At 45.2% G+C, this 23,053-nt stretch overlaps 2 protein-coding genes and 1 long non-coding RNA gene across 5 annotated transcripts in view; 1 reads left to right on the top strand and 2 right to left on the bottom strand.

Annotated features, from left to right (window-relative positions):
- Window positions 1–9,397: 9,397 nt before the first annotated feature.
- On the bottom strand, window positions 9,398–13,927 carry Hint1 (histidine triad nucleotide binding protein 1). The gene is made up of 3 exons (XM_059270575.1): window positions 13,724–13,927; window positions 9,916–10,020; window positions 9,398–9,715 (listed from the first exon to the last, which is right to left on the bottom strand). The coding sequence occupies exons 1-3, from the start codon at window positions 13,832–13,834 to the stop codon at window positions 9,551–9,553; spliced, it is 381 nt and encodes a 126-aa protein (XP_059126558.1). The 5' UTR covers window positions 13,835–13,927; the 3' UTR covers window positions 9,398–9,550.
- Window positions 13,928–14,190: 263 nt separating this feature from the next.
- Lyrm7 (LYR motif containing 7) overlaps window positions 14,191–23,053 on the top strand; it is a 28,508-nt gene continuing 19,645 nt past the window's right edge. The window contains exon 1 of one of the 3 annotated variants that reach the window (XM_059270574.1): window positions 14,191–14,235. In XM_059270574.1, the coding sequence (XP_059126557.1) occupies window positions 14,206–14,235 (30 nt within the window). In that variant the 5' untranslated portion in view covers window positions 14,191–14,205. Of the gene's footprint in view, window positions 14,236–21,664; window positions 22,069–23,053 lie in introns of those variants that run through there. The other 2 variants (XM_059270572.1, XM_059270573.1) reach the window with 2 other exon arrangements.
- LOC131916929 (uncharacterized) lies at window positions 19,064–21,929 on the bottom strand. Its single transcript, XR_009380620.1, has 3 exons — window positions 21,786–21,929; window positions 21,415–21,523; window positions 19,064–19,279 (listed from the first exon to the last, which is right to left on the bottom strand). It is a non-coding gene; the product is annotated as an uncharacterized LOC131916929 (long non-coding RNA).

Here is a 23,053-nt window from a genome sequence, read left to right as displayed (position 1 = left end):
GTGGCTGATGAAATTCAGTTGATTTTCACTTTTTGCTTCTCTCTAGTTTCTTGTTGTTGTTTTCATTTTTGAGAAAGGGTCTTACCCTGGCTGACCTTCAACTTGCTATGTAGCCCAGGCTGGTCTTAAGCTTGCAGCATTTCTGCATTAATCCCTTTTTAAAAATATCCCTTTTTATAGCTATCTAGCTTGGTGTATTAGTCAGGGTTCTCTAGAGGAGAACTTACAGAATGTGTGTGTGTGTGTGTGTGTGTGTGTGTGTGTGTGTGTGTGTACAATTCTCTAGAGGAACAAAACTTACAGAATATATACATTGTATATACATACTATGTATATATGTACTATATATGTACTATATATAATATATAATGTAATATGGTTTACAGGCTGTGGTCCAGCTAGTCCAACAATGGCTGTCTACCAATGGAAGGTCCAAGAATCCAGTAGTTGTTCAGTCCACGAGGCTGGATGTCTCAGTTGGTGTTCAGTGTATACCAGAATCCCAAGGAAATAGGCTCTAATGCTAGTGAAGGAAAGGACTTGCCAGTGAAAGAGAAAGAGAGAGAGAGAGAGAGAGAGAGAGAGAGAGAGAGAGAGAGAGAGCAAGCAGCCAAACAAAGCAAGCTTCCCTCTTCCATGTCCTTCATATAGACTGCCAGCAGAAGGTATGACCCAGATTAAAAGTGGATTTTTCCCACCTCAAAAGATCTGGATTAAAAGTAGGTCTTCCCACTTCAAATGATTTAATTAAGAAATCCCTCACAGGGGTACCCAGCTGCTTGGGTTTAAATTAATTCCAGATATAGTCAGGTTGACAACCAAGAATAGCCATCACAAGCAGTGACTTTGGATATAAACTGTATATTAGGTGATATAATTGAACTATTAAACTAGTCTAAATTGTGTGTGTGTGTGTGTGTGTGTGTGTGTGTGTGTGTGTGTGTGTGTATGTATGTAGAAAACTGTGCTATGGGGGCATCGAGATGGCTTAATGGAGAAAGGTACTTGCCACTAAGTCTGATGACCTGAGTTCAATTCTCAGGACACACATGGTGGAGGAGAGAACTGACTCCACGTAGCTTGTAGAGTATAGCATGTATACAAAGCACACATATAATAAATAAATGTAATAAGATATCTTTTTAAAATGTGTAAAAATGTAGGGTTGGAGAGAGAGCTTGGTTCTAAAGAACATTTGCTACTGCAGAGGACCCAGGTTTGGTTTCCAGCACTCACACAGCAGCTCAAAAGCGTCTGCAACTCTAGTCCCAGGGGATCTGATGCCTCTTCTGCCTCTGTGGGCACCAGGCACACACATGGTACATTAACATGCATAGACAAACATCATCCACATAAACTAAACAAGTCTAAAAATGTTTTAAAGGTTTAAAGAATATGTAAAGATGTAAATGACTCTTAAAAAGAGAAGACCGTTGTGGGCTTACAGGAGAATGCCCTTCTCTTAGGGGCGCACATGCTACCGTATTTAGGGTAAGGTGAAATGTAAGCCATTAGTGTCGTTCCCTGCTCCCCAAAACTCAACCCTCAGAACCCACAAATCTATTTTCTATCTTTATGGATATCTTTATGTTCTGGACAGTTCACATAAATGCATGTTTACATTTAAGCTAATGTAACAACAGCATGTATGCAATCTTTTATGACTGGCTTCCTCTATTTCACATCCAAATGTCATAGCAACTTTGTTCTTTTTATTGCTAAATAATATTCCATGGTTGGGGTATGCCATCTCTTGTTTACTGATCATTTGTAAGGTTGTGAGGGGCTGGAGATGGCTAAGCAGTTAAGAGCACTTGCTGCTCTTCCAGAGGACCTGAGCTCAGTTCTTATTACCCACGTCAAGCAGCTCACAACCATTTGTAACTCCAGCTCCAGGACATCCAATGACCTATTCTTGCTTCTGCAGACTCCCATACACATGTGAGTATACACAGACAGACAGACAGACACACAAATAGAATCAATCTTTTAAAATGTTTTAATACACTTGTGAGTTGTTCGTGCACTTGGCTATTCTGGGCAATTTTTCTCTGGACACTCCGGGACAGGAGGTTTTTGTGGGACATGTGTGTGATAGTTAGATTTTTGTTATGTCAGAAATATTTCATAAAAGCAAGTTCAAGGAAGAAAGATTGGTTTTGCTTGCCATCTCAGGATTTCGATGCAAGGTTAGCATGATCTATTGCTTTGGGCTTAAGGTGGGTGAGGTAGAGAATCAGGGCATGAGGAGAGTGTGGCAGAGGACACTTAATGGCAGCCAGGGAGTGGAGACCAAAGAAGGAGCCTCCATCGACACTTCCTTTAACTATGCCTCCTGCTTTTCAGCACTTTCCAATGGTGCCATCATAAGTCCATCTAATAGATCAGGACCACTAGCCTCCAGTTACTTCCCAAAGGTCCATCACCTGCAACCAAGCCCCCAGATCATGAGTCTATGAAGGGCCTTTCACATTCAAGTTATAATAACTTCCTCACTCCTCTTAAGTATATGATTCAGGGTGGTCCTGTTCCTATGGCTATTTGATCTCTTATGTGGGTATTCTGTTTAAGCTTTCTGGGTTTTTGTGTTTTGAGATGTGTGGGATGTCTCAGCTAGATGCCAGGTTTTTGATCAAGTGAATTCAAACAGAGAGCCCTTACCCAGTAAGGGGTCCAAATGAGAGACCAACACCCCCACCAACTCTGGAAAAACTGGCTCCACCAAGATCTGGCCTGCTGGGGGAGGATAAATGTACTTGCTAGTTTTTAAAGATACCTTTTCCAGGTGGATAGAAGCGTTCCCCACCTGGATTAAGACTGCTCAAATAGTAGCTAAAAAGTTCCTCCCAGAACTGGTCCCCTAATTTAGCTCCCCGCTAGCAATGGGCTCCAACAATTGTCTGGCTTTCATAGCCAAAACCTCACAATTAATAGTTAAAGCTTTAGACATAGATTAAAAACTTCATTTTGCATATAGACCTCAGAGTTCTGGCCAGGTAAAAACAATAAACAAGACATTTAAAAAAAAAAAAAAACTTTTAACAAAGAATGGATAGGCCTTCCTCCTTTGCTTTGTTTTGGGCCACTGAACCCCATATAGGGAGGGATTTATCCCCCTATGAAATTATATTTAGAAGACCTCCTCCACTGCTTCCCAGGCTGAGAGAAGAGCAGTTGACATAACTCTCTAACCACTACTTCCTCATCACGACAGGCACTCCAGTCCTCCGCAAATGCTGTTCATTGTGCTATCTGAGAGACCTAGCTGACTTCCAGGTCTACCACCAGTTTCACCTTGTTCCAGTCCAGTGACACTGTCTGGGTCAGGCAGGTAACCAAAGGGGCACAAAAACCAACTTGGAAAGGACTCTGTATGGTGATTCTCTCCACTCCTATGGGTGTGAAGGTAGCTGACATTACACCATGGAACCACCACATCCAGGTCAGGAAAGCAGAAGCCACAATTGCTGCCAAGTGGACTGCCCCCGGACTGTGGACCCACTGAAATTAAGGTTTCATTGGATCCCAGGCCCTTCCACTCTCTGCCCTTCTAACTGCTCCTGAGACTTGTGTTTGGTATAAATCCAGGGTTATGGTCCAACCCCCACTACCCTCAGGCATGGCCTGGAAACAGAGGAAGACAGACATAGGGAAGGCCCAGAATTTCTGGTAAACTTCAATGAAGCAAGAAGTTTGAAGGACTGTCCTGCCTTGTATTAGCAGAGTTCATCAGTTGTTTTCCTCTGTATCCTGCAGAATATCTGGCAGACTCTTCTATGAAGCAGGAATTTTGTAGGACTGTTCTGCCTTGTTTGGGCAAAGTTCAACAGTCTTTTTCCTGTGTGTCCTGCATGTCCAGTCTGCACAGCACATTGTCAGCAGTTAAAGGCAAGAGCAGTTTCTGAAGGAATCCACAGCCTCTTGTCTCCTATGTGAACAAAACTCCAAAGCATTTTTTATTTCCATTTGAAAAATACAGTTTTTGACTTCCGTTTTAAAGTTAAGACAGGGCTGGAGAGATGGCTCAGTGGTTAAGAGCACTGCCTGCTCTTCCAGAGGTCCTGAGTTCAACTCCCAGCAACCATACGGTGGCTCACATCCATCTCTAGTGGGATCTGATGCCCTCTTCTGGCATAAAGTTGTATGTGCAGATAAAGTACTCATGTACATAAATAATAAAATCTTTAAAAAAAAAAAAAAGAAAAAGAATTAAAAAAAAAAAAAGATTTGTCCACCAGGCAGTGGTGGCGCATGCCTATAATCCCAGCACTTGGGAGGCAGAGGCAGGAGGATCTCTGTGAGTTTGAGGCCAGCCTGGTCTACAGAGCTAGTCCAGGACAGGCTCCAAAGCTACAGAGAGAAACCCTGTCTCGAATAATAATAATAATAATAATAATAATAATAATAATAATAATAAAGTTAAGACATTCTTAAAATATCTAAGCTGGAATATTTCAGCAGTCCAGTTCACAATCCCATGTGTCTTAGCAGCTGTTGTTTGCTTATCAACATTCAAAAAATTCAAAATCACACAGCACTATATAGGATCCATATGCCCTGTGTATTTCCTATCTTATGTGGCTTTTTTCTTTTATACTACTTTTACTGTCTCTTTAAAGACTTCATTATTTTTAATCTATTTCTTTCTATGACTATCTATACCCATTTTCTTTTGTTTCTTAAGCCTACACACCAGTAAAACATACTGGAACCTATTTAGAGGTTTTTCCATCTGGACCTCTTTTACTGCATATCACTAGTCTTTTTTGACCGCACAAGCAAACTTTAGACTGCTAAGCTGCACCTGGATCCTCCAAGCCATTCTCTTGGCTGGCTCTGCCTGCTTATTGGGTCATGAAAGCTGAGCCTAAAGCTCACAGCCCAGTCAGAGGTGTGTGGGACCAAAAACTGTGTTCAACCTTCCTAGAACTCTAGAATGCTGATGTTTACACTGTAGCAGGCATTTTTACTTCATCTTTTGTTCCTACTTAATGTACTGGCTGCTCAAGGGCTCACCAGCAGGCAGAAACTCTCTCTCTCTCTCTCTCTCTCTCTCTTTTTTTTTTTTTTTTTGAGACAGGGTTTCTCTGTGTAGCTTTGCGCCTTTCCTGGAACTCACTTTGTAGACCAGGCTGGCCTCAAACTCACAGAAATCCGCCTGGCTCTGCCTCCCGAGTGCTGTGATTACAGGTGTGCACCACCACCGCCCAGCAGGCAGAAACTCTTCAAGGAGCTGTATCCTCTGTTTTCTTCAAGCTGTCTCAGACCCTATGGAAATTTGAACACCATATTTGTATGCCAAAATGTTTTTTTTTCCTCTTTTGGAGGGCCCGCCACCCAGCTCCCAAATAAATCACTCACAGAGGCTAATTCTTAATTATAAATGCCTAGCCTTAGCTTGGCTTGTTTCTTGCCAGCTTTTCTTAACTTTAAATTATCCCATCTACCTTTTACCTCTTTGCTTTTTCCTTTTCTTCTTTATATCTTACTTTCGTTCTTACCCCATGGCTGGCTGGGTGGCTGGCCCCTAGCATCCTCCTCCTCTCAGATTTCTCCTTCTATTTCTCCTCTCTGCCCACCAGCCATGCCTATTTCTCTCTTCTGCCTTGCTATTGGCTGTTCAGCTCTTTATTAGACCATCAGGTGTTTTAGACAGGCAAAGTAACACAGCTTCTCCGAGTTAAACAAATGCAACATAAACAAAATTAACACACCACACCTTAAAGTAATATTCTACAACACCTGGGTTTTAAATTGATAAGTTGAGCTAATTATTTAGAATTCTGATCTTGTCACTGTGAAGACTTCAGTAATATGAAATTGATTTGGTGGCACACACCTTAATACCAGCACTTAAGTGAAGGCAGCAGGACCAGAGGTTTTCGGTGATCCTCAGCTATGGAGCTGAAAACCAACTCCACTTGAGATCTTCTCTCAAAAAACAAAAAAAGCGGCCGGGCGGTGGTGGCGCACGCCTTTAACCCCAGCACTCGGGAGGCAGAGCCAGGTGGATCTCTGTGAGTTCGAGGCCAGCCTGGGCTACCAAGTGAGTTCCAGGAAAAGGCGCAAAGCTACACAGAGAAACCCTGTCTCGAAAAACCAAAAAAAAAAAAAAAAAAAGCTAGGTGTGATGGTGCATGCTTCTAATCCCTGCACTTAGGAAGTGAAGGCAAAAGGATCAGAAGTTCAAGGTCATCCTTGACTATATAACAAGCTTGTAGCCAGCCTGGGCTACATGAGACCCTGTCACAAAACACAATTTCAGCAATATTAAAAGCTGAGTATGGTGGTGCATGCCTGTAATCCCAACACTCTGGAGTCAAGAGGCAGGATCTAGAGTTCAAGGCTAGCCTGGGTCACATGGTGGGAAAGCAACATAAGTGGCTGGAAAGATGGCTCAGTGTATTACAGCACATGATACATAAGCATAACGACCTGTGTTTAAATCCCCAGCGCTCACGTGAGACCAGCTGTGGCCTCTCATGCTTGTAACCAGAGCAGTAAATGGTAGAGACGAGAGGATCTCTGGGGCTAGCTCTAGGTAGAGTGATCCTGTCTCAAGAAATTAAGGCAAAGTAATACCTGATGTCTTTCTCAGGCCTCCATGCATGTTCACAGGTGCCTGCACCCCCCACACACCCATGCACATAAACTACATACTCACACACAACCTGAGTAACAAAAAAGCAGCCAGGCCAGGTGTGGCTGTCTATGCCTTTAATCACAGCACTCAGGAGGCAGTGATGGTCATTATCTGTGAGTTTGAGGCCAGCCTGGTCTACACAAGGCAGCCTAGGCTTGTTGTGGGATATTTGTACACTATGTGAAAATGTATTACTGTAATTAGTTTAATAAAGAGCTGAACGGCCAATAGCTAGGCAGGAGGTATAGTCTGGACTTCCAGACAGAAAGGAAGTAGGAGATGAATCTAGGCATTCGGGAGATGCCAACAAGAAAATGGAGGGAGTTGGACATACAGAATGGAAGGTGAAAAGGCCATGAGGCAAAACATAGATTAATATAAATGGGTTATTTTAAGTTATAAGAGCTACTGGGACAAGCCTAAGCTAAGGCTGAGCTTTCATAATTAATAAGAAGTCTTGTGTTGTTATTTGTGAGCTGGTGGCCGACAACAAAGCTTGCTACACAGACTACATAGTGAGATGCTGTCTTACAAAAAGGTTAACAGCAGTCAGAAGACTTCCCCAGCTCTTTATCTTGGTTTACCCCTCATATGTTCCTATAGTAATTGCATTTGGAAGCCCCAAGCCATGCCTTTAATTGCTGTCTCTCACAGGCTCTGAAAACTCCACTCCCTTAATGTTCGCTGGGTTCTCCTTGCCTTCATCCCAAACCAGTCCAATTAGCCAGTCTCCACTCTTTACCAGTCCATCTCACCTTTCAGTGAGGATCAGAACAGAATTCCACTAAGTTTTCTGTCAGTTACCTTCCTGAAATAATCCTTAATGGATGACCCACAGGTTAACTCAGGGAATAAGCAGGAATAAAGGCAAGTTATACAGAAAAACCACCAGCAGAGCAGAGCCAGGGAGCCAGTGGGCAGGACACCCTGCTGCCACTGGACACAGGAACCGGCCTGCGCTGTTGTCTTCCCTGGCATTCAACACTGGATCCAAGTGTTGGCAACACAGACACCATTGTGCCTGCCAACTTGAAGCCGCTGCCACGGACACCAGAATGAAGTGTCCACTGTCCTTGTTCCTCCGTCATTAGTTTCAGATTTAAAATCCCAGATAAGTGCATCTGATTGGCAGCCTGAGTCAAGGGCTTGTATCCCAGCTGGCAGAGCAGTAATGGTTCTCACTGGTCTCTTCAGTTCAGCTTTTTTTGGGGGCAAGGACTCTCAAATAGGAGGGGTGTTCAGAACCTGCAAGTGCCCCTTACATTTATGCTGCTCTAGGCAGAAGCTTCATGATGTAACAGGTACAAGCTTGTTTTTGTAGCACAACTGTTAGTTTCTTTCCTCTTACTGCAATAGTGGGAAAGAATGCTTGCTGCTCCTGCCGAGGACAAGAGTTGGGTTCCCAGCACCCACGTGGCAGCTCACAACCACTTGTAACTCCAGCTCTAGAGGGATCCAATGCCAATGTGATTTGCTCACAGGGACATTACCACTAGCTGTGGGCAGGTCTGTTCACAGCACAGGCCTCTCCAGTAGGCTGCTTGAAGTTCCTCAGCCATAGACACTGGCTTCCCCATAAAGCTAGTGGCATAATCTGTTCACAACTGTCTGGTACCATGAACTGGGTGGCTCTTAATAGCAACTTCTTTCTCATAGTTCAAGTACCTGGTACTTGGTTCATAGATACTGTTGTTTTTTTTTTTTCTTTTTAATACATTTTTATTTTATGTATATTGGTGTTTTGCCTGTGTGTATGTCTGTGTGAGGGTGTCAGGTCCCCTGGAACTGGAGTTACAGTTGTGAGCTGCCATGTGGGTGCTGGGAACTGAACCCAAGTCCTCTGGAAGAGCAGTTAGTGTTCTTAACTGCTGGTCCATCTCTTCAGCCCTGATGCTGTCTTCTCAATTGTCCTCACATGGCAAAGGAGCTATGTTAAGCCTTTCGTGAGGGCAGAATCTAGTCATTTCTCTCAATCACCTAACAAAGGCCCCTCTTCCCTACAACATCATAGCTGAGGTAAGGAAACTGTTGGGACATAAATGATCATCTAGGGCAAAAAGCCATTCCAGAGAACATGGTGTAAGCCAGACCACCCTTTAAGACCTAACCTCAGTTCTCACACCTTCCTTCTGCCATACTGCTAGTCTCATAGGCCAGACCAGAGGGGGATTCTCGTGGGCTATCCTGGAGACTGGCTGCTACATGAAGTGTGGGTGTCTGTCCCAGGAAAACTGAAGGCAGGAGGATCGCCTATGTGTTTGAGGCCAGCCTTGTCTACATAGTGAGTTTCAGGCTAGCCAGGGCTACGTAGATCTGTCTCGAAAAGAGAGAGAGAGGGAGGAAAAGAGACAGATAGAAAAGGGGTGTGTGATAAAATAATCTCCTGATTTAATAATTTAGCTTAACAGGATATTTGTAACTTATCAAAGACCAGTTACACTTACTTTACCACAATGTTCAAATGCCAGGGCCTCTTTGGGAAGAAAATGCCAAGAAACTTGGGTTGTGGACCTCCTTTTTTTTTATTTTTGAGACAGGGCCTCACTATGTAGACCAGACTGGCCTGGAACTCCCAGAGATCCACCTGCCTCTGTCTCCTGAGTGCTGGGATTAAAGCTGTGGGCTTTCATGGTAATCTCTTGCCTGGCTTGTTGAGGCCCTGAGTCTGATCTCCAGAACATACACATGAAAACCTCTATCATGAACCTACCCTCTTCATTCATCACACACAGTTCCAGAATAACACACACACTCTGAGACATGCAACAATGTCTTTTATTAGGCACAGGATTTTAAATGATCTCTTCAATTTCTCCATACACAGGCAAAACTATGTGTGCCATTTAACATACTGGAGCTTGACAACTGAATCACTACCTAGAGAAGGGAAATTTATCCCCAACCTGCTTAGCCAGGAGGCCAATTCATCTGCCGACCTCCGAGAACATGGAGATGAATATGGTAGACAGACTGTCCCCCGTCTGCACCTTCATTCACCACCATCCGATAACCCCGGTTCAGGCCCAGATCCGCAGCACATTTCTTGCCAACAATCATTAAATGTCCTAGAAGCTAGAAAAGAACAAAGAGTTTTTTAAATACAGGAAATGTACACTTCTGTCCATTAAATAACAGTCAAGCTGGTGTCAAAAAACAAAAAGACAAACAAACAAAAATCCACCAAACAACAACAACAAAAAAATCCACCAAAAACCAAAACAACAAGAAAATCAGTGAATCAGTGAAATAGAATGGGTCAGAAATGTACTTACACTCTCGTCATCATCTTCTGCTACAGAAATCTGGGATATATGCTTCTTGGGTATCACCAGGAAATGTGTTGGCGCTTGAGGGGAAATGTCATGAAAAGCAAGACACTAGGGGAGAGAAACAGAAGCTTTAGGATACCACTCACTAGACTAAAACATACTCTCTGACAAGTATTTTTGTTTTTGTTTTTGTTTTTTGTTTTTTGAGACAGGGTTTCTCTGTGTAGTTTTGATGCCTTTCTTGGATCTTGCTCTGTAGACCAGGCTGGCCTCGATCTCACAAAGATCTGCCTGGCTCTGCCTCCTGAGTGCTGGGATTAAAGGTGTGTGCCACCACCGCCCGGCTCTGACAAGTATTAAGCACTAACCCAATGGGAGACACGAATTAGATGCTAGGAAAACAGACGTGTACATAATGCACATGGCCTCACAATCTTCTTTTTTTCCCCCTGGAGCTGAGGACTGAACCCAAGGCCTTGGGCTTGGTAGGCAAGCACTCTACCACTGAGCTAAATCCCCAACCCCAATCCTTTTCATAACATTTTAGAGTTTTAAGAGAAGATGGACTCTAAGCAGAGATGTAGTTATTAAAGGTCAGACACATTATGAATTATGAAAGTAACATGTAAAGGGTGGAGAGGATGATGACCACAAAAAAACATAGTATTTAGACTGAGATCAAGGATAATCATTCTGAGACAGTGACACTGAATCTGTGATTTAATGTATGTGATAGTTTGAAGAAGAATGGCCCCCCACAGGCTCATATATTTGAATGCTTAGTCATCTGGGAGTGATCACCGGTCTCTCTCTCTCCGTGCTTCCCACCAGGATAACGGACTAACCCTCTGAAACTGTAAGCAAGCTCCCAATTAAATGTTTTCTTTTATAAGAGCTGCCTTGGTCGTGGTGTCTCTTCACAGCAACAGTTATTAGGACAATGGATGAGCAAAATTTAGTCCTCTCAACCTTGCCAGGCTGATCTCATTCAAGTCTTCTGGCTCAAGTCACACTGTCCACAGTTCTCTATCTTCAGGGCCTGCTAGTTCCCCTACAAAAATCCTCTTTGTACTTTCCTTTTTAAAAAGATTTTGAGGGCTGGAGAGATGGCTCAGCAGTTAAGAGCACTGACTGCCCTTCCAGAGGACCCAGGTTCAATTCCCAGCACCCACATGGCAGCTCTCAACTGTCTGTAATTCTAGTTCCAGGGGAACCAATACCCATGCCAAAATACCAATGCATATAAAATATAAATAAATAAATAAATAGATAAACAAAAGATTTCGAGGCCAGCTAAGTCTATAAAGTTCCAGGACAGCCAGGGCTGTTACACAGAGAAACCCTGTCTCAAAAAACAAAAACCAAAATTATATTTATGTAGATGAAGATTTCTGTCTGTATGTATGGCTGTGGACCATGTTCATGCCTTGCCCATGGATGTCAGAAGAGGATGTTGAATCTTCTGGAACTGGAGTAGGACAGTTGTGAGCCACCTGATGTGGGTACTGGGAATCAAACAGGTCTTAACCATCTAGTCATCTCTCCAGCCCCTCTTTTAACACCAACTTTTGTCTAATTTAAAATGCTATACATTTGCCGGGCGGTGGTGGCGCACGCCTTTAATCCCAGCACTCAGGAGGCAGAGCCAGGCGGATCTCTGTGAGTTCGAGGCCAGCCTGGGCTACCAAGTGAGTTCCAGGAAAGGCGCAAAGCTACACAGAGAAACCCTGTCTCGAAAAACAAAAAAACCAAAAAAACAAAAAAAAAATGCTATACATTCAACTTGGAAAGCTACAAATCCCTCCCTCCCTAGCATGTTAATTTCACTTTTTTTGTGTGTGTGTATGTGCATGCACACAGACATGACTATGTAGGTGTGTAACCTATGCACACAACCCTCCTGTATTGCTTTCCACCTACCGCCTAGAGACAGGGTCTCTTACTAAACTTAATGTTTTGGTAATGTGACTAGGCTGGCTAGCCAGCCACCAGGCAGCTCCAGGACTTTGCCATTCTTTGCCTCCAAACTGCAGAGTCACAGGCACATGCAGCTATGCCCAGCTTTTTACATGGGGGCTGGGGATTTGAACTCAGTCCTCATACTTTCAGAGTAATCACTTACCCACTGAACCATCTCCTCCACCTCCATCTTTATTCTTTGGGAAACAAACCTGATTCCCTTCCCCCTCCCACCTTTTCCAGAGTCATGATTATGCAATTTCCTGTTTTGTTTTTTCACTTTGCAGGTACTGGTTGTTTTTTTTTAAATCTCTTGCTCCCTTCCTCACAGAACCCAGCCATACTTATATGGCTAGGGACTAATTGTACTTGATATACTCTATAAAATGCGGCATCATTTAGAATGCTTCTGTCAGTTATACTTAAGTCCAGTCATTATTTCAAAGACCACTTATCAAAACAACTGTAAATTATGGTTCTGTCCGGTTTGGGTTTGTTTTTAAAAGATGGAGTCCCCGTGTAGCCCAGGTTGGAGCTTGAACTGATACTCTTGCCTCTACCTCCCCAAATGGAATAATCACAGGGTGATGGTTTTTGTTTACAGCTTTTTCTTTCTTTCTTTTCAAGTGTTCTGCTTGGTTTTTTGAGGCATGGTCTTACCCTGAAATACAGGCTGGCCTGTAACTCCTGGCTCAGCCTTCTAGACGCTGGGATTACAGGACAGTCTACAACAAATGCAATTTAAATAAAACTCACCTCGAGGAACCGAATTAAATTGGGGGTCATGTTTCCAGTCTATGTGAACATTACCAGTAGCATTAATGCTTCCTCACATTTCATAGGTCTTAGAGAATTTTTTTTTTTTTTTTTTTTTTTTTTTTTTTTTTTTGGTTTTTCGAGACAGGGTTTCTCTGTGTAGCTTTGCGCCTGTCCTGGAACTCACTTGGTAGCCCAGGCTGGCCTCGAACTCACAGAGATCCGCCTGGCTCTGCCTCCCGAGTGCTGGGATTAAAGGCGTGCGCCACCACCGCCCGGCTGGTTTTAGAGAATTTAACAAACCACTTACAAACTTTCTAGTCAGTGGGCCAAGCTGCTACCCTGCTGTGTGTGAGACGAAAGCCATACACAGAACTGCTTAGGAAATGATTTACAAAACTGGTCTTCAGGGTCCACTGAGACTTTGAGCCGCACCATAAATGTTTTCCTGTTCAGGAAGGCGTGGTGGGGCGCCTGCAATCCCAGCATCTGGGAGGTGGAGGCGGGAGGATCAAGGGTTCAAAGTCAGCCCCAGTTCAGTTACTCAGCGAGTTCGGGGTCAGCCTGGGGTACTTGAAGCCGGATCTATTTTTTTTTTAAAAAAACCCCAAAACCTAAAGCAATATTTTTGAAAGGTCGAGGGGCCGATTCCAGTCTCCAGGGGGGCAACGTCTGCCGCGGGAACGGGGAGCGGAAGGACGGCGAATCCCCCGGTCACCTCGCAGTGCGGGGACCGCCGCGCGGGCGCGGGAGATGGCGGAGATTGCGCCGGGGGCACGATCGGGTTTCTCGCAGGCCAGATTGACACCAGCGAGGTGGGTGGCGGCCGCCGGCCCCGGTGGGCGTCACCCCCCCACCCCACCCCCGGGCCGTCACCTCCCGGGGCCACCGCCCGCACCGTGCTCACCCGGGCCGCGACACGCGGCGGGCCGAGCGGCCGATAACGCGTAACCCGAGCGCAGGCACGCGCCGCAGGGCCACGCGGGCGCAGGGCCAGGGCCAGCCGGGCCGCGCCTCGTCTGCGGCCCGCAGCTCCTCAGGGAACGCCGGCGTGTGTCGGCCGCCTGCCCGGCCGCCCGGCCGCCCGCAAGCCTACCCGGTCGTCCTCGAAGATGATCTTGGCGGGGATTTCTTTGCGGATGATCTTGCCGAAGATCGTGTCGCCGCCGGGCTGGGCCACCTGAGCCTTGGCAATCTCGTCAGCCATCGTCGCCGCCGCCGCCGCCGCCGCTCGTCGTCCTTCCCGCGCCCGCGGCCACGGTCGGGGAGAGGAACCGCGGGAGCGCGCGCGGGGGGGAACCGCCGGCTCGCGCCCGGTCGGCTGGCGCATGCGCACTGGCGCCGGCGCCGCGGCTGCTGCGAGCCCGGGAGAGGAAGGGGCGGAGGAGCGCCCTTCCTTTGCCTGTGCACCTCTGCAGGGAGATCTGATTTGCCAGCTCCGGGAGGCGGCTCGCTTTGGTAGAGTGTTTGCCAAGCACGCACGGAGTTCTAGGTTTGATATCCCAGTGCCTAACGAGCCGGGCCAGGTGCTGCACGCCTGTAATCCTCGAGTTTTGAGAGAGAGATAGAGGCAGCAGAATGTTAGTTCAGTTCATCCTTCTCAACATAGTGAGTTTGAGGTCACTCTGTCTCAAGGCAGGCTGCTTTCTAACTAAAATGGTGCTGGTCACGTTTGCTGGCTGAGAAACCTTAGCGTTTCTTTTTCTTTCTTCCTTTTTTTTTTAAAGATTTATTTTTATTGTATGTATATGAGTATTTTGTCAGTATGTATATGAATGCACCACGTCCAGTGCCTGGGATTTCTTGGAACTGGAGTTAAGGTGGTTTTGAACCATGTGAGTGGAGGGAACTGAAACCTGGTTCTCTAGCAGTAGCAAATACCCTTAACCCTGATCATTTAGACCCTCTGATGTTTGAGGTCTTGGCTAGAGCTGTGAAGTCTTGCATCAGGTGTTTTGTTTTGTTTTGCTTTTTGCTGTATATGGCTGTGGTTCTCAATCTTAACTACATACTAAAAATCCCTTGGGGGCTCTTTCAACATCTCTGGCCACACTCCAGATAATTAAGTCCAAATCTATAGAGATGAGACCTACCGAGGTGGCCGTTGTTTGTAAACCTCTAGGGCTGTCTTCCCAGCAGTAATCAACTTCAGGTAAGATGCTTGACCTGGAAGGAACAAAACCTTCCTTGGCCCCGCCTCCAGCCCACCCCCCTTTCCCTTTGGTCCTTTTAGGTATTCTACATATTGTGTCCACTTTGTCATCTTGGTTCTTTGAGTCTATTTCCTTCTTGTCGGGACCTCCATTCACAACATTTCGTAGACAATACCAGTTGTCTTATAGATCCGTTAGCATGGGTTGCTGTTGTTGCTCCCATTGTCTTCTTTGAACATCTTCCCTCCACTGCCCCTCTGGATGATGGTATTTTCTTCTGCACAATGAGTCTCCATTTGCACACCTCACTGGGCTCTGTTCTTGGCTCTCTTATCTGACCATCTCCAAGTGGCCATATTAAGAATCCTCAGGGACTTGGAGAGGTGGCTCAGCGGTTAAGAGCACATACTGTTCTTGCAGAGGCTAGCACAGACATCAGCACTGCCTGTAACTTCAGCTCCAGGGAAATCTGAAGGCTCTGGCCTAGCAGGATACCTTCAATCACATGTGCCCATATGCACACAGAGATATACATGCATACATAATTAAAAGTAATCTTTACAAAGGAAAATGTAACTACTCCCCCTGAATTGCCCTATATGATGATATTTGACCACTTTGTCTTGACAAAATTATTATTACCATTATGGAGACAGGGTCTTGTGTAGCCTAGGCTGGCCTCCAACTTGCTGTGTAGCCAAGGATGTCCTTAAACTCCTGAGCCTTCTGCATCCACCTCAGAGTGCTGGGATTGCAGGCCTGCAGTGCATGCCTAGCTTGACAAAATTATTGGTAGTAGTTCCTGGCAATCTCAAAGTGTCCCACTCTTTGTTATCAAAGGCATTACTGGTACTTTACAAGCACTGGGAAATAATATCTATGTGTAAGACACTAGTTTTGAAGTCATGGTCATTTCTTTCCATAATTACCAAAAGGTTACCAGTATCAGTTGGCCTGGTCTTGGGGTCCTCTGAGTTAGGTTTCTATTATGTACCAGATGATGCTACTGCTTTTGGCCCTGGTACTATGCCTTGGTGACCAGTGATGTAATGCTGTTATAGAAAAAAAAAATATGTATTTACAGGTAAAGGAGTATTATGTCTGAAGCTTTCTCTTTTGAAAACATTATTATTTTTTTTTTTTCAAGACAGGGTTTCTTTGTGTAGTCCTGGCTTTTCTGGAACTCACTCTGTAGACCAGGCTGGCCTCAAACTCAGAGATCCTCCTGGCTCTGCCTCCCGAGTGCTGGGATTAAAGGCGTGCGCCACTAGACCCAACATATTTTTTTATTATTTTGAATTATGAGAGAGAGGGAGAGTGTGTAGTTGAGTGCTGGTGCCTGTAGAGGCCAAAGGCGTCAGATGCCTGTACATTTGCTGCCACCCAGTGTGGGTCCTGGGAGCAGAACTCAGGTCCTTTAGAAGTGCAGTTCATGCTCATAACCACCGAGCCATCTCTCCAGCCCCTGAATTATTAATGTTACATATCTATTAAATACAGTGTCAATTCATGTACAGTGGACAGTGACAAAATGTGTGTCAGCCTCAGACTGGCTTCCTAAATATAAAATTAATTAGGACTGGAGAGATAGCTCAGTGCTTAAGAACACTGGCTGCTCTTCAAGAGGACCCAGTTCGGTTCCAGCACCCACAAGGTGGCTCACAACCATCTGTAACTCCAGTTCCAGAGGATCTGATGCCCTTGTCTGGCCTCCTCCTGCATATGGTACATGGATGTACAAGCAGGTAAAACACCAATACATATAAAATAAACCTTTTTAAAAATTCAATTAACAGCCTGGCGGTGGTGGCACATGCCTTTAATTCCAGCACTTGGGAGGCAAAGGCAGGCGGATCTCTGTGAGTTTGAGGCCAGCCTGGTCTGCAGAGTAAGTTACAACCAGGACTATTTCACAGAGAAACCCTGTCTTGAAAAAAATAAATAAAAATAAAATTCAATTAACACAAGCTGTACATATTTATAAAATAATTGATATTTCAAATTGTGTATATAGTATATACTGGTTTAAAAAGATTAGTCAGCATTCTTTTATCTTTACATTGTTTTGGAAGTTATGAACTGTTTTCTTGTAGTCATTCATTAGACAGAAGATAGGCTATTATAAACTACATTCACCAAACTTTATGTGATAATTGGTAAATGCTACTTAAACTCAATGTCCCTGCCCACACCAGCATTATTAGGACAAATACATGTGCATTCATTACCCGTCTTCTGTGGCTGCTACTAAACTGTGGCAGTACAGTTCAATAGTGACAGAGACCACGGGGTTCAGAGCTGAAATACCTACTAACCAGCTCTTTGCAAATCAAGTTACTATGACTTAATTTACACGCACAGGTGCAAGCTGCTGAGCCTGATTGAGTACAAAAGAACCTGCAACCAACTGTCCCTGACAGATGATTAACTGAATATTCAGTTAGCGCACTTTATACTTGAGCAGTTCAGAGCCGGGGAAGGCGGCTGTGTAGGTAAGTGGGTTTGTTTACGTGCTGTCGGGGCTCAGTCCTCAGGCCTGTGTAGCAGGCACTTTGTCTGCCGAGTCGTCTCCTCAGTTACGTTGTAGTTTTGTTGAGACAGGATCTCATGCAGCCCAGGTAGAACTTGAAGTTGCTGTTTAGCTGAGGATGACTTTGAACTCTTGACTTTCCTGCCTCCACACCCAGCCAAAATGATGTTTGTGAAATGTAAACCATGATGTCACTCTCCTACTGATACGATTCCAGAACATTCTATCCCAGAATGAGATCCAAACTCCTTATCTTGACTAGTAGGAACCTGTGTGACTATGTCCTGACTGTTTATCCTCCATTTATTTCCATTTCAAGCTTCTTGAGTGGCTTCACACAAACTGGATGAAGTAATCAGAATATGTCCACATCCCAGCAGAGAGCCAGGGGAATCCCATGAACATGTCAGTAGGTAAAGGGTATTTTGCAGCTGTGATTAAATTAAGGACCCTGAAATAGATAGGTATGGTGATATATTGTGTACCCTAATAAACTTGCCTGAAGATCAGAGGACAGAGCCAGCCACTAGATTAGACATAGAGGTCAGGCAGTGGTGGCACACACCTTCAATCCCAGCCCTTGAAATCTCATGCCTTTGCTTGGGAAGCACGCATGCCTTTAATCCCAGGGAGTAATACAGCAGGGCAGAGAAAGGTATATAAGGCATGAGGAAACAGGAACTCAACTCTCTTTAGGCTGAGGCTTTTGTAGAGGTAAGAACTAATGGCTGGCTATTCTGTTTCTCTGATCCATTCACCCTGATATCTGGCTCTGGGTTTTTTTATTAAAAGACCATCTAAGATTTGAACAACACGAGCCGGGCAGTGGTGGCGCACGCCTTTAATCCCAGCACTCGGGAGGCAGAGCCAGGCGGATCTCTGTGAGTTCGAGGCCAGCCTGGGCTACCAAGTGAGTTCCAGGACAGGCGCAAAGCTACACAGAGAAACCCTGTCTCAAAAAACCAAAAAAAAAAAAAAAAAAAAAAAAAAAAGATTTGAACAACACATAGGCTCCTGGATTATCTGGATGAAGCCAGTGTAACCACTGGGTCCTTGAAAGCGAGGAGAGGAAAGATGTGATGACCAAGCAAGGGTAAGAAGTACTGGCTTAGATGATGGACGGGTGGCCTTCTGGATGTCCTCGGTCAAATTTGTTTCCACTGAGCAAAACCCACTGTCAGCCGAGCTGCATTCTTCCTGGAGGCTCTAGAGGGCAGTCCACTCCCTGTCTTTTCCAGTTTCCAGAGACCACATGCTTCCCTTGCTTTGTGGCCTTTTTCTTCATTTCCAAAGGCATCAGACAAGTATCTTCAAACTTTCCCTGTTTCCTTCTTCCACTTTTAATGTGACTCATTAGGCCCACCAGACAATACACGAAAATATTCCCATCTTAGAATATTAATTTAATCCACCTACCAAAAACCCTTATTCCTGCAGGGTAAGCCAATGAGAAATTCTGGGCATCTGAGTGCATACATCTTTTTGGGGGGGCGTGGTGGTGGTGGTGGTGGTGGTGGTGGTGGTGGTGGTGGTGGCATTATCCTGCCAGCCACATAGTTCTGTGAACTTACATTCTGGATTTCTTCAGTTCAGTTTGCATGTTCAGATGCAAACCAGGACATGTCCCCAGAATAACCAGATCAGTAAAGAGTGCTGAGCCATCTCATTTCACTTCTTCTGTGGAACAGCTGACGAAACTGTAACATGTTTGCTTAAGACTCACTGATCTGACTTGGGCACTTGTAGAACTATATTTTCTTTTAAATTTTTATCTATTTATGTGTGTATGCTTGCATGACTTTATGGGTACCACATGTATGTAGGGGGCCAGAAGAGGTCACTGGATCTCCCAGAACTGGAGTTACAGATGGTTGTGAGCCGCTGTGTAGATGCTGGGAACTCAACCCACTGTACTGTGCATGATCAGTAAGTGCTATTCAGCACTGAGCCTTCTCTCCAGCCACAGGAACTGTATTTTCAAATAACATAGAAGGTTTTTTTGGTTAACTTTCTAGCCAGAAATTATTACTACAAACTATATTTTTTAAGGGAATTGTGCTATAGTACTTGTCCTGGGTGGTTTTGTGTGTCAACTTGGCACAAGCTAGAGGAAGGAGCCTCAGCTGAGGAAATGCCTCCTTGAGATCCAGCTGTAAGGCATTTTCTCATTTAGTAATCAATGGGGCAGGGCCCAGTCCATGGTGGGTAGTGCCATTCCTAGGCTGGTGGTCCTGGGTTCTATAAGAAGGTGGGCTAAGCAAGCCATGGGGAACAAGACAGTAAGCAGCTCCCCTCCATGGCCTCTGCATGCGCTCCTGCCTTCCAGGACCCTGCCCTGTTTGAGTTCCTGTCCTGACTTCCTTCAGTGATGAACAGCGATGAGGAAGTGTAAGCCAAATAAACCCTTTTCTTCCCAACTTGCTTTTTGGTCATGGTGTTTCATCTCAGCAATAGAAACCCTAACTAAGACAGTACTGAAGTGTAATTTTTTTTTAAAGATTACTCCAGCCGGGCGTTGGTGGCGCACGCCTTTAATCCCAGCACTCGGGAGGTAGAGCCAGGCGGATCTCTGTGAGTTCGAGGCCAGCCTGGGCTACCAAGTGAGTTCCAGGAAAAGGCGCAAAGCTACACAGAGAAACCCTGTCTCGAAAAACCAAAAAAAAAAAAAAAAAAAAAAAAAAAGATTACTCCAGAAGGCACTGTAATTGAATGTCACCAATCACCTAATTTATTGTTTCTTGGATAAAAGACAATAGCCACTGCATTCTTGATTTAATTGGTTATATTAAATGTTCTTCTGCAAATCTAGAACCCCCATAACAATTTTTTTGAGATTTTTGTTTTTATGTGTATGGGTGTTTGCCTGAATGCATGTCTACACCATTTGCATGTGGTGTCCTTAGAGGCCAGAAGAGGGTGTGGAATCCTCTGGGACTGGAGTTACAGACCATTGTTAGCTGCCATATGGATGCTGGGAATTGATCCCAGGTCCTCTGAAAGAGCAGACAGCACTTTTTTTTAAATTTTGACTATTTTATGTACATTAGTGCTTTGCCCGAATGTATGTCTGTGTGAAGGTGTCATGTTGGATCCTCTGGAACAGGAGTTACCAACAGTTGTGAGTATCCATGTGGGTACTGGGAATTGAACCTGGGTCCTCTGGAAGAGCAGCCAGTGCTCATAACCGTTGACCCATCTCTCCAGCCCCCTCAGCCAGCACTCTTAACTTCTGTGCCAGCTCTCCAGCCACCAATAACAATTTTAAAAGTTGTTCTCATGGTGACTTGCTAGGTATGCTGTTACACATTTGTAATCCTAGCACCGGGTAGGCAAAGACAGGAAGGTCTCTGAGGCCAGGCCAGCCAGTCTAGCCTAACTGGTGAGTTCTAGGTCAATTCTAGGTCTCAAACAATGTAGAAGGCATTTCTGAGGAAGATTACAGGTGTAGTGATGTATGACTTTAAGTCCAGCGCTTTGGAGGCATAGGCAGGCAGATCTCTGTGAGTTTGAGAACAGCCTGATTTATATAGCAAGCTCCAAACCAGGCAGGGCTATGACTCTGCCTCAAAACCAACCAAAACCCGCCCATGCTTTTTTGTTTTTGTTTTTTGGCTGTCCTGGAACTCACTCTGTAGACCAGGCTGGCCTCAAACTCAGAGATCCACCTGGATTTACCTCCCAAGTGCTGGGATTAAAGGTATGTTGGGTTTACAGGCATCTACCACCACACTCACACTTACAACTTTGATTCTTTTTGGGGGGGGGCGTGGGGGGGGGTTCGAGACAGGGTTTCTCTGTAGCTTTGGTGCCTTTTCTGGATCTCGCTTTGTAGACCAGGCTGGCCTCGAACTCACAGAGATCCTCCTGGCTCTGCCTCGTGAGTGCTGCGATTAAAGGCATGCACCACCACTGCCAGGCTCAAATCTTTGATTCTTAATAAACAATTTTATCTAAAAGTAACCTGAAATGTTACAGGAGTGTTCAAGGCAAACGATTGTGAAAATAGAAGCAAGGTGGAAAATTTTATTCATGCCTGCAAGTCTTAACTTAAAATGTATATAATGTTTTATGGTTGACTGAAGTTTTTAATAGACGACTTCCTACCTCAGCAAAACCGAAGAGCAGGGCAAGATAAGTAGGCTAATGATAATGCAGAGGGTGAGGAGTGTCTGGGATCAAGCTTGCGAACGAGCAGGCAACGGAGCCGCACCTTCTAGGGGAATAATTAAGCAAATGTATGAACAGAACTTTCAGGAATCAGCGTTCTGATACGGACCGGCTGTGTTTGTTAGGGCTTGGCTTTTGTTTGCCCACGTTTCCAAGGAGACAGTCACAGCTGGGAAACGTTAAACTATAGGAACTATAGGAGACGACCCACGCCCTTAAACAGGAGGGAAGAGCAGGTGCCGAGATCACCCATTAACGAATAGCCCTGCGCGCGCGCGCCACGCTCTGCAAGGCGGAAGGGACTCTACCCCTAACAAACATGGCTTCCGGCTACTTCCGTTCTCCTTTTCGTAATTTGGCTCCGAGGCTTCTCGCGGTTTTAGAGTTGAATCTACTTAGCGAACGCCGGGCCTTCGTTCTGCGGAGGAGGCGGGCTAGGAAGGAGGCGCTACGTTCTGATTGGTTGCTATGCGGGAGCGTTGCCGGCTACGCCCCGGCCCTGATTGGTTACCGAGAAGGGGCGGCTCCAGAGGCGGTGGCAGCGGCGTGGGGAGCCATGGGTCAGACTGCCAAGGTGACAGGGCCGGGGAGGTGGGTGCGGGGAGGCTGAAGCTCAGGACCCTTGGCAGGGGAGGGAGGCGACCCCGAGGGGTGGAGAGTGGAGGAGGGTGACAGCCTTGAGGGGTGGTGAGTGGGGAGGGAGACTGACCGAGAAAGAGGAGGGGTCAGTGGAAGAGGATGACAAACCCTTAGGGCAGTGGGAGGGCAGGGAGGGTGACAACCCCGGTGGGCGGTGGGTGGAGGAGAGTGACAACCGTGAATGGAGGAGTAAACTGTGATGACCGTAAACTGACCGTCCTAGCCTTCATATCGGGCAGATTATAAACAATAAAATCGCAAGAAGTACTTCAAACTAAAAGCATGGCGTTTTTGTGAACCTGTAACTAGGATGTCACTTACCTAGAGGAATTCAGAAGTCTCTAGAGAGGAAGAGGCAGCATTGCTGAACCTCCTTGTTCATGGCTGTCCCAGGCAACATAGTTCTTGTCTCAACATTTAAAAAGGAAAGAAATGAAATCACAAGGAACCATAGGCAGAGACCTGAGATTTAATTGGGAATTAGGAGGGGCTGGCCTCAGACTTACTGTGTAGCCCAGGCTGGCTTCCAACTCAGCAGTCTTCATGCCAAATGCTGGGATTACAGGTGTGAGCCACTACACCCAGCTACTTTCTGCATTTGAAAAGCTTTTTTTTTTTTTTTTTAGTAGGGATGTGGTTGAATTTAGTTCAGTAGTAGAACCCTTGCTTAGCGTGGTCACGGCCCTGGGTTCGATGCCTAACATAATAAATCCATAACATAAAAACATACATAAATAATAAAATTATTTTATTAGCTCCAATGTGATATTGTTTCCAATAGCTTTATGATAATAATAATGGCATTTTCTTTTTAAAGAATTTTTAAAATTATTTTATTTGCATGGATGTTTTTGCTGCATGTATGTCTGTGTATCATGTGTATGTCTGGTACCCACAGAGGCCAGAAGAGGGCGTCAGATTCCCTGGAACTGAAGTA

Source organism: Peromyscus eremicus, chromosome 8a (assembly GCF_949786415.1).
Source record: "Peromyscus eremicus chromosome 8a, PerEre_H2_v1, whole genome shotgun sequence".
In the NCBI taxonomy this organism is placed as follows: Eukaryota; Metazoa; Chordata; class Mammalia; order Rodentia; family Cricetidae; genus Peromyscus; species Peromyscus eremicus.
This window is presented reverse-complemented; position numbering and strand designations above follow the sequence as displayed.

Bases quoted from the DNA above. Each gene is read 5' to 3' on its own strand.
- Hint1 (XM_059270575.1), bottom strand. From the start codon at position 13,834: ATGGCTGACGAGATTGCCAAGGCTCAGGTGGCCCAGCCCGGCGGCGAC. The intron at 10,021-13,723 runs GTAGGCTTGCGG...TCTCTCCCCTAG, and splicing joins TCATCTTCGAGGACGACCGG to TGTCTTGCTTTTCATGACAT. The intron at 9,716-9,915 runs GTAAGTACATTT...GTTCTTTTCTAG, and splicing joins CAGAAGATGATGACGAGAGT to CTTCTAGGACATTTAATGAT.